At 47.0% G+C, this 11,106-nt stretch overlaps 1 protein-coding gene across 1 annotated transcript; it reads right to left on the bottom strand.

Moving 5' to 3' along the window:
- Positions 1 to 543: 543 nt before the first annotated feature.
- On the bottom strand, positions 544 to 10,426 carry LOC135036371 (retinitis pigmentosa 1-like 1 protein). The gene is made up of 5 exons (XM_063954438.1): positions 10,291 to 10,426; positions 2,080 to 2,271; positions 1,481 to 1,559; positions 1,265 to 1,362; positions 544 to 1,107 (listed from the first exon to the last, which is right to left on the bottom strand). Exons 1-5 carry the CDS (start codon positions 10,366 to 10,368, stop codon positions 544 to 546), a joined length of 1,011 nt encoding a protein of 336 aa, XP_063810508.1. The 5' UTR covers positions 10,369 to 10,426.
- Positions 10,427 to 11,106: the final 680 nt, after the last annotated feature.

The raw sequence follows: 11,106 nt of genomic DNA, 5'->3' as shown, positions 1-11,106 counted from the left end.
TATTGCTGTAGTGACTGAGGAAGGAGAATATGGGACTCTATTCTGTAATAAAATAGTGGAATGCCCTCCCACGCACAATAAGACTCGCCTCTAGTCTCCAAAACTTTAAGCAATTCCTGAAGGTGAGTTTATCGAATTCTGGAAATGCCCACATAGCTTCATATACTTTACTTTCCAATTACATCCCCACTGTAGAGTCCACACATAACCTCACATGTTTTTACTTTCTTCACTTTCCCATCCTCCCGACACCAGGCCAACATTGCTGTGTAACGATATCATACAGCCCACCAAGCACTTTTGCAATCTGGTGGACCTTTTTGCAATAGTCAACACCTATCGTTGTCTATCAATGCCTACTTCCCTATAGATTGTAAGCTTGAAAGCAGGGCCGTCCTACCTCTATGAATTTCTGTTATTACCTATTCTTGTTATCTCACTGTTTTCACTCGTTTGGTTTTATTTTATCACTGTTTCCAATTGTAAAGAGCAACAGAATTTGATGCGCTATATAAGGAACTGTAAATAAAGAAAATAAAGTGTTTATTGCTCACCTGTGCTGATATCTGTAGGGATTTCCTCCTCCTTACACTGCAGATCACCCTTCACATACGTCTCTTCTTCTCCCTCTATATCTTCTGCCTTCATATCAGTCACACACGTCTCTTCTTCTCCCTCTATATCTTCTGCCTTCATATCAGTCACACACGTCTCTTCTTCTCCCTCTATATCTTCTGCCTTCATATCAGTCACATACGTCTCTTCTTCTCCCTCTATATCTTCTGACTTTATATCAGTCACATACGTCTCTTCTTCTCCCTCTGTATCTTCTGCCTTCATATCAGTCACACACGTCTCTTCTTCTCCCTCTATATCTTCTGCCTTCATATCAGTCACACACGTCTCTTCTTCTCCCTCTATATCTTCTGCCTTCATATCAGTCACATATGTCTCTTCTTCTCCCTCTATATCTTCTGCCTTCATATCAGTCACATACATCTCTTCTTCTCCCTCTATATCTTCTGCTTTCATATCAGTCACATACGTCTCTTTTTCTCCCTCTATATCTTCTACCTTCATATCAGTCACATTACTCCTATCTTCACCCTAAATACCAACAATAATGAACACTTTATAATAAGGCTTATTTCATTATTTGATAGTAAACAGTATAATATCAGTGTATAAGACACACACAGCTCCTCTACAGATCACATAGTTACAGTCACTTTGGTATATTGGCGAGACCCTAAATCCCACCTACCTGATCCTCCTGTGGGATCCTGTGACTCTCCTCTGTACAGTCCTGGGAATACAGAGGACGGGGACATCTCTCTGGGGTATCTCTGTTACTATGCCCATCTGTAGGAGACACAAAGTGACTGAGTACAGTGTATATATGTGAGTATCAGATGATGTGTGTATATAGGGGCCCCCATACCTGCTCTCCCTTGTACAATACATGACAGTCTCCTCTTACCCAGTGATGTGAGGGGCCGGTGATTCTCCATCATCACGTCCTTGTACAGACCCCTGTGTTCCTCTATATACTCCCGCTCCTGCATGGAGACATAGACAGTGACATCCTGACACCTTATAGAAACCTGACACACACAGTGATACAGTCATCACCCCGACACATCCCCTGGTGTTACTGTATAATATCCCCTTCCCAGCAGTCACCTCTCTAGTCATCACCCAGACACGTCGCCTGGTGTTACTGTATAATGTCCCATTCCCAGCAGCCACCTCTCCAGTCATCACCCAGACACATCCCCTGGTGTTACTGTATAATGCCCCATTCCCAGCAGTCACCTCTCCAGTCATCACCCAGACACATCCCCTGGTGTTACTGTATAATGTCTCATTCCCAGCAGCCACCTCTCCAGTCATCACCCAGACACATGCCCTGGTGTTACTGTATAATACCCCATTCCCAGCAGTCACCTCTCCAGTCATCACCCAGACACATCCCCTGGTGTTACTGTATAATGTCCCATTCCCAGCAGTCACCTCTCCAGTCATCACCCAGACACGTTCCCCGGTGTTACTGTATAATGTCCCATTCCCAGCAGTCACCTCTCCAGTCAGCAGCTGAATGATCTTGTTGGTGAGTTCTAGGATCTTCTGGTTATTGTGTCTCTCATGTATCAGTGAGTGAGGTGGAGGCACCGTGATGGGGCTCTGGGTTCTGCTCAGTCTTCCTGACACACGGGGACAGCTGCTGGGTGTCTCGAACTTACCGGATGTCTTCCTCACTACCGTGTAACCCTGGGTATAGGGGTAGGGACACATCAAATATCATTGTATAAACTTCCATATCTCCTCACCTCCCCAGTCACGTCCCTGTATTATTACTATAGATACAAGTGATGTCACTGTGACGCTCGCAGATCCCCTCACCTTCCCATCATGCCTCTGTATTATTACTATAGATATGTGATGTCACTGTAACACGCCCAGATCCCCACACCTACTCTGTCATGCCCTTGTATTATTATTATAGATATGTGACATCACTGTGACGCTCCAAGATCCCCTCACCTCCCCAGTCATGTCCCTGTATTATTACTATAGATATAACTGATGTCACTGTGACACTCCCAGATCCTCTCACCTCCCCAGTCATGTCCCTGTATTATTACTATAGATATAACTGATGTCACTGTGACACTCCCAGATCCTCTCACCTCCCTAGTCATGTCACTGTATTACTAAAGATAAAAGTGTACTATAGATATAAGTGGTGTCACTGTGACACTCCCAGAACCCCTCACCTCCCCAATCATGTCACTGTATTACTATAGATATGTGATGTCACTGTGACACTCCCAGATGCCCTCACCTCCCCAGTCATGTCTCTGTATTATTACTATAGATAAAAGTAATGTCACTGTGATACTCCCAGACCACCCCACCTAACCAGATAACCTCACCTCCCCAGTCTTGTCCCTGTATTATTACTATAGATAAAAGTAACGTCACTGTGATACTCCCAGAAACCCTCACCTCCCCAATCATGTCCCTAGCTTTGTGACGTCATTGTGATGCTCACAGATCCCCTTACCTCCCCAGTCATGTCCCTGTATTATTATTATTATAGATATGTGACATTACAGCGATACACCCAGACCCCTCAATTCCCCAGTCATGTCCCTGTATTACTATAGATATACAGTAAGTGATGTCACTGTGATGCTTCCAAATCCCCTCAACTCCCCAGTCATGTACCTGTATTATTGCTATAGATATAAGTAACGTCACTGTGATACTCCCAGATCCCCTCACTTCCCCAATCATGTCCCTGTATTACTATAGATATAATAAGATTTTACTTACTGGTAAATCTATTTCTCGTAGTCCGTAAAGGATGCTGGGACTCCGTAAGGACCATGGGGAATAGACGGGCTCCGCAGGAGATAGGGCCCTTTAAGAAAGCTTTGGATTCTGGGTGTGCACTGGCTCCTCCCTCTATGCCCCCTCCTCCAATCACACTGTATAACTTATGATAAACTTACCCAGTTAACAGTATGAACAACAACATAGCCACGGTATCACCGAAAACTACAACATAACCCTTATGTAAGCAATAACTATATACAAGTCATGCAGAAGAAGTCCGCATTTGGGACGGGCGCCCAGCATCCTCTACGGACTACGAGAAATAGATTTATCAGTAAGTAAAATCTTATTTTCTCTAATGTCCTTAAGGATGCTGGCACTCCGTAAGGACCTTGGGGATTATACCAAAGCTCCCAAACGAGCGGGAGAGTGCGGATGACTCTGCAGCACTGATTGAGCAAACAGGAGGTCCTCCTCAGCCAGGGTATCAAACTTATAGAACTTTGCAAAGGTGTTTGTCCCCGACCAAGTAGCTGCTCGGCACAACTGTAATGCCGAGATCCCTCGGGCAGCCGCCCAAGAAGAGCCCACTTTCCTAGTGGAGTGGGCCTTAACCGATTTCGGTAACGGCAATCCTGCCGTAGAATGCGCCTGCTGAATCGTGTTACAGATCCAGCGAGCAATAGTCTGCTTTGAAGCAGGGGCGCCAATCTTGTTGGCCGCATACAGAACAAACAAAGCTTCAGTCTTCCTGATCGAGCCGTTCTGGTCACATAAATCTTCAAAGCCCTGACTACATCCAGGGACTCGGAATCCTCCAAGTCCCTTGTAGCCACAGGCACGACAATAGGTTGGTTCACATGAAAAGATGAGACCACTTTTGGCAGAAAGTGAGGACGAGTCCTCAACTCTGCCCTATCCACGTGAAAAAACAAGTATGGGCTTTTATGCGATAAAGCCGCCAATTCTGAAACACGTCTTGCCGAAGCGAACGCCAACAACATGACCACTTTCCACGTGAGGTATTTCAACTCCATCGTTTTAAGTGGTTCAAACCAAAGTGACTTGAGGAAACGTAACACCACGTTAAGATCCCAAGGTGCCACCGGAGGCACAAAGGGAGGCTGAATATGCAGCACCCCCTTCACAAAAGTCTGTACCTCGGGAAGAGAGGCCAATTCTCTTTGAAAGAAAATGGATAAGGCCGAAATCTGCACCTTTATGGACCCTAATTTTAGGCCTAAGGTCACTCCTGTTGAAGAAATTGTAGTAGATGGCCCAAATGGAAATCCTCCATAGGAGCAGCTCTGGCCTCACACCAAGAAACATATTTTGCCATATACGGTGATAATGTTTCAATGTCACGTCTTTCCTAGCCTTCATCAGGGTAGGAATGACTTCCTCCGGAATTCCTTTTTCCGCTAGGATCCGGCGTTCAACCGTCATGCCGTCAAACGCAGCCGCGGTAAGTCTTGGAACAGACAGGGCCCCTGCTGCAGCAGGTCCTGCCTTAGAGGAAGAGGATCTTCTGTGAGCAACTCTTGCAGTTTCGGATACCAAGTCCTCCGCGGTCAATCTGGAACAATGAGGATTGTTCTGACCCTGCTTATTCTTACAATTCTCAACACCTTGGGTATGAGAGGAAGAGGAGGAAACACATAGACCTATCTGAACACCCAAGGTATCACCAGAGCGTCTACCGCTACCGCCAGAGGGTCCCTTGACCTGGCGCAATACCGCTTTAGCTTTTTGTTGAGATGGGACGCCATCATGTCTATTTTAGGCAGGCCCCACCGATCCGCGATCTGTGCAAAGACTTCTTGATGAAGTCCCCATTCCCCCGGATGCAGGACGTGCCTGCTGAGGAAGTCCGCCTCCCAGTTGTCCAACCCCGGGATGAACACCTCTGACAGCGCGTTTACATGGTCTTCCGCCCAGCGTAGAATCCTGGTCGCTTCTGCCATGGCCACTCTGCTCCTTGTTCAGCCTTGGCGGTTTATATGAGCCACTGCCGTGACATTGTCTGACTGAATCAGAACCGTTCTCCGCTTGACGCAGGGCGTTGTATATGGCCCTCAACTCCAGGATGTTGATGTGGAGACAAGTCTCCAGGCTTGATCAGAGACCATGGAAATTTCTTCCCAGTGCCACTGCTCCCCAACCTCAGAGGCTTGGGTCCGTGGTGCCGAACCTGCGACCCTCTAGAAGGTAAGCACTGTTCAGCCACCACAGGAGAGATACCCTGGTCCTGGGAGACAGGGTGATCCTTTGATGCATTTGTAAATGGGACCCGGACTACTTGTCCAAGAGATCCCATTGAAAAGTCCTCACATGGAATCTGCCGAAAGGGATGGCCTCGTATGAAGCCACCATCTTCCCCAGGACCCGTGTGCACTGATGCACTGAAACCTTCTTTGGTTTCAATAGGTTCCTGACCATGGTCATGAGTTCCTGAACCTTTTCGATCGGAAGAAAAACTTTTTTCTGGTCTGTGTCTAGGATCAGGCCCAGAAAGGTCAGACGCGTTGTAGGAACTAGCTGGGACTTCGGTATATTGAGAATCCAGCTGTGTAGCTGCAACGTCTTCATGGACAGAGACACGCTGTCCAGCAACTTCTCCCGAGATCTCACCTTTATGAGGAGATCGTCCAAGTATGGGATAATTGTGACCCCCTGCCTGCGCAGGAGCACCATCATTTCCGCCATTAACTTGGTGAAAACCCTCGGGGCCGTGGAAAGCCCAAACGGCAACGTCTGAAATTGGTAGCGACAGTCCCGCACTGCAAATCTCAGGATGGGGGGGGAATATTGGAACATGAAGGTATGCATCCTTTATGTCCAGGAACACCATCCAATCCCCCCCTCCAGGCTGGCGATGACCGCCCGGAGTGATTCCATTTTGAACTTGAACCTTTTCAAGTACAATTTCAGAGATTTCAGGTTTAAAATGGGCCTGACCGAACCGTCCGGTTTCGGGACCACAACCAGGGTTGAATAATATCCCTCTCCCTGCTGGAGATGAGGAACTGTGACAATCACCTGTTGAACATACAATTTTTGTATTGCTGTCAACACTGACTCCCTCTCTGACGGGGAAGTCGGCAGAGCCGATTTGAAAAACCGGCGAGGAGGCAAGTCTTCAAATTCTAGCCTGTATCCCTGAGCAACAATCTCTACTGCCCAGGGATCCACCTGCGATTGAACCCAGACGTGGCTGAAAAACCGAAGACGAGCCCCCACCAGATCTGCCTCCCCCCGGGAAGCCCCAGCGTCATGCGGTGGACTTTGCAGACGCAGGGGAGGACTTCTGCTCTTGGGAACTAGCTGTGTGCAGCTTCTTTCCCCTCCCTTTTCCTCTGGTAACAAAGAACGATCCCCGCACCTTCTTGTTTTTATTGGAATGAAAGGACTGCATTTGATAATGAGGTGCCTTCTTAGTATGCTGCGGGGGGACATAAGGTAAGAAATTCGACTTACCAGCCGTAGCCGTAGAGACAAGGTCCGAGAGGCCGTCTCCAAACAACTCCCCCCCCTTGTACGGCAAGGACTCCATGTGCCGCTTAGAATCGGCATCTCCCGTCCACTGCCGGGTCCACAGGAGTCGCCTAGCAGAAATAGACATAGCATTTATTCTGGAGCTTAATAAACAAATGTCTCTCTGTGCATCTCTCATATACAAGGCAGCATCTCTGATATGCTCTATGGTCATTTGAATGGCATCCCTATCTAAGGTGTCAATCTCCGCAGATAAGGAATCTGCCCATGCCACCACCGCAATACAAACCCAGGCCGACGCCATAGCCGGTCTAGCAATAGTATCGGAGTGAGTGTAAATGTGCTTCAAGGTAATTTCCTGCCTGCGATCAGCCGGTTCCTTGAGGGAAGCCGTATCCTGAGAAGGCAGTGCCACCTTTTTGGACAAGCGTGTCAGCGCCTTGTCCACTTTTGGTGAAGATTCCCAGCGTATCCTCTAAGTTTGTGGAAAAGGAAACGCCATAAGAATCCTTTTGGGAACTTGTGGTCTCCTATCTGGAGAGTCACAAACCTTTTTGCACAATTCACTTAATTCAAATGATGATGGAAAAGTGACTTCAGGCTTTTTATCTTTATACATGTGTACCCTCGTGTCAGGGACAGGGGGTTCCTCAGAAATATGCAAAACCTCTTTAATGGCCATAATCATGTACCGTATACCCTTAGCCACCTTTGGCTGTAATTTTGCATCTTCATAGTCGACACTAGAGTCAGTATCTGTGTCGGTATCTGTGTCATCGATCGGGGATATGGTGCGCTTCTGAGACCCCGAAGGCCCTGGCGCCACAGGGACAGGTATGGACTGGGTACCTGACTGATCCCTAGCTTCTGCCTTGTCTAACCTTTTATGCAATAGATTAACATTTGCATTCAAGACATTCAGCATATCCACCCATTCCGGTGTCGGCGTTGCTGACGGCGACCTGACATTCAAACACTCCCCCTCCACAGTAAGCGAGCCTTCCTCGTCAAACATGTCGACACACGCGTACCGACACACTTCACACACACAAGGAACCCCTTTTCTGAAGACAGTATCCCTGCCAAGGCCCTTTGGAGAGACAGACAGAGAGTATGCCAGCACACACCCCAGCGCAATTACCCTGGAGACCAACACAAAATGTTTTTCCCCAGCAGCACTGTGTAATATGTAAACCGCCAATTATGTGCCCCCCCCCTCTCTTTTAAGCACCCTTTCACCGTGTGTAAGCAAGGGAGAGTCCGGGGAGCTTCCTCTCAGCAGTGCTGTGGAGAGAAAATGGCGCTGGTGAGTGCTGAGGGAGAAGCCCCGCCCCCTCGGCGGCGGGCTTCTGTCCCGCTCAAACTTAGTAAAATATGGCGGGGGCTCTTTTATATACATGTACAGAGCCCACCTGTACATGTATATAGTCTATTTGCCATGCAGAGGTTTATATTGCTGCCCAGGGCGCCCCCCCCCTACACCCTGCACCCTTACAGTAACCGTAGTATGCGAGGTGTATGGGAGCAATGAAGCACACCTGCAGTGCTGTGCATTACCTCAGTGAAGCTGAAGGCTTCTGCCGCCTGAGACGTCTTCTGACTTCTGTACTTCTGGCTCTGTGAGGAGAACGGCAGCGCGGCTCCGGGGGTGGACGCCCAGTAAGAACCTGCGTTCACCCCCTCTGGAGCTAATGGTGTCCAGTAGCCGAGGAAGCAGAGCCTATCTTTGACAAGAAGGTCTGCTCCTCTCTCCTCAGTCCCTAGATGCAGGGAGCCTGTTGCCAGCAGTGCTCCCTGTGAAAAAGTAGTAAAAAGTAGAAAGAAAAATCCAAACAAAAATGCTTTCAGGCAGAGAACTCTGGACTAGCTCTCTGCAGTGCACCCATCTTGGTCTGGGCACAGTGTAAAACTGAGGTCTGGAGGAGGGGCATAGAGGGAGGAGCCAGTGCACACCCAGAATCCAAAGCTTTAAAGTGCCTTATCTCCTGCGGAGCCCGTCTATTCCCCATGGTCCTTACGGAGTCCCAGCATCCTCAAGGACGTTAGAGAAAAGTGATGTCACTGTGATGCTCTCAGATCCCCTCACCTCCCCAGTCCTGTCCATTTATTATCATTATAGATATGTGACATCACAGTGACACTCCCAGATCCCCTCACCTCCCCAGTCATGTCCCTGTATTATTACTATAGATATAAGTGATGTCACAGTGACGCTCCCAGATCCCTTCACCTCCCCAGTCATGTTCCTGTATTTTTACTAGAGAAATAAGTGATGTAATTGTGACACTCCCAAATCCCCTCATGTCCCGTCATGTACCTGTATTATTACTACAGATATAAGTGATGTCACTGTGATGCTCCCAGATCCCCTCACCTCCCCATCATGTCCCTGTATTATTACTATAGATATGTGATGTCACTGTGACTCTCCCAGAGCCCCTCACCTCCCCATCATGTCCCTGTATTATTACTATAGATATGTGATGTCACTGTAACTCTCCCAGATCCCCTCACCTCCCCAGTCATGCACCTGTATTATTTCTATAGATATAAGTGATGTCACTGTGACGCTCCCATATCCCCCCACCTCCCCAGTCATGTCCCTGTATTATTACTATAACTATGTGACATCACTGTGACGCTCCCAGATCCCCTCACCCCCCCAGTCATGCACCTGTATTATTTCTATAGATATAAGTGATGTCACTGTGATGCTCCCATATCCCCTCACCTCCCCAGTCATGTCCCTGTATTATTACTATAGATATAAGTGATTTCACTGTGACACTTTCAGATCACCTCACCTCCCCAGTCTTGACCCTATATTATTACTATAGCTATGTGACATCACTGTAACGCTCTCAGATCCCCTCACCTCCCCAGTCATGTCCCTGTATTATTACTATAGATATAAGTAACGTCACTGTGATACTTCCATTTCCCCTTACTTCCCAAGTCATGTCCCTGTATTATTACTATTGATATAAGTAACGTCACTGTGATGCTCCCAGATCCCCTGACCGACCCAGTCATGTCCCTGTATTATTACTATTGATAGAAGTGATGTCACTGTGACACTCCCAGATTCCCTCACCTCCCCAGTCATGTCCCAGTATTATTACTATAGATAAGTGATGTCACTGTGACACTCCCAGATCCCCTCACCTCCCCAGTCATGTCCCTGCATTATTACTATAGATATAAGTGATGTCACTGTGACGCTCCCATATCCCCTAACCTCCCCAGTCATGTCCCTGTATTATTACTATAGATAAGTGATGTCACTGTGACCCTCCCAGATCCCCTCATTTCCCCAGTCATGTCCACATATTATTACTATAGATATGTGATGTTACTGTGACGCTCCCAGATCTCCTCACCTCCCCAGTCATGTCCCTGTATTATTACTATAGATATAAGTGACGTCATTGTGACGCTCCCAGATCCCCTCACCTCTCCAGTCAGCAGGTAGATGATCTCCAGGGTGATATTTATTATCATCTCAGTCTTCTGACTCCTGTCCGTATCCATCCTCAGTTAATCAGTGAGAATACAGAATATGTATAATAAAGACAAAGGTTCTTCACAGGTGTAGTGTCTAGGAATAAATATAAGACAAATCACAGAGAACACAAGTAATAGATATGTAAGAATTAGCCCCATAAGGCTCCTTAGAGGCCGTCACATAACGCTGAACTGCATGATGTTACACCAATAGTAAAAGAAAAAAGAAGAGGGTAATAATACAGGGACAGGGCACCAGAATGGAGGAAACAAGGGACAAACAATACAGAATTCCATCAGTCTCGGGTAATATGTGACTCTGCACAAATGATGAAATCACATATCACCGCAACAATAATAATAATAATAAAAACAGGACACCGCAGGCTGCTCCTCCAGTATAATAATAACAGGACTCCACAGGCTGCTCCCTCTGTATAATAATAATAATAATAATAATAATAACAACAACATGACACCACAGGCTGCTCCTCCAGTATAATAATAATAACAATAAAAGGACACCACAGGCAGCACCCCCTGTATAATAATAATAATCATCATCATCATCAACAACACACCACAGGCTGCTCCTCCAGTATAATAATAACAGGACACCACAGGCTACTCCCCCTGTACAATAACAACAGGACACCACAGCCAGCTCCCCCTGTATAATAATAATAATAATAATAATAATAATAATAACAATAATAACAACAACAACAGGACACCACAGGCTGCTCTTCCTGTAGAACAACAGGA

This window comes from Pseudophryne corroboree, unplaced genomic scaffold (assembly GCF_028390025.1).
Source record: "Pseudophryne corroboree isolate aPseCor3 unplaced genomic scaffold, aPseCor3.hap2 scaffold_644, whole genome shotgun sequence".
NCBI lineage: Eukaryota > Metazoa > Chordata > Amphibia > Anura > Myobatrachidae > Pseudophryne > Pseudophryne corroboree.
The sequence above is the reverse complement of the archived record's forward strand: the minus strand, read 5'-3'. Positions and strand labels throughout refer to the sequence as shown.

Coding starts and splice junctions, on each gene's coding strand:
- LOC135036371 (XM_063954438.1), bottom strand. CDS start 10,368: ATGGATACGGACAGGAGTCAGAAGACTGAGATGATAATAAATATCACC. Junction 1,363..1,480: donor CCGGCCCCTCACATCACTGG/GTAAGAGGAGAC, acceptor TGTCTCCTACAG/ATGGGCATAGTAACAGAGAT. Junction 1,108..1,264: donor GGATCCCACAGGAGGATCAG/GTAGGTGGGATT, acceptor GTTGGTATTTAG/GGTGAAGATAGGAGTAATGT.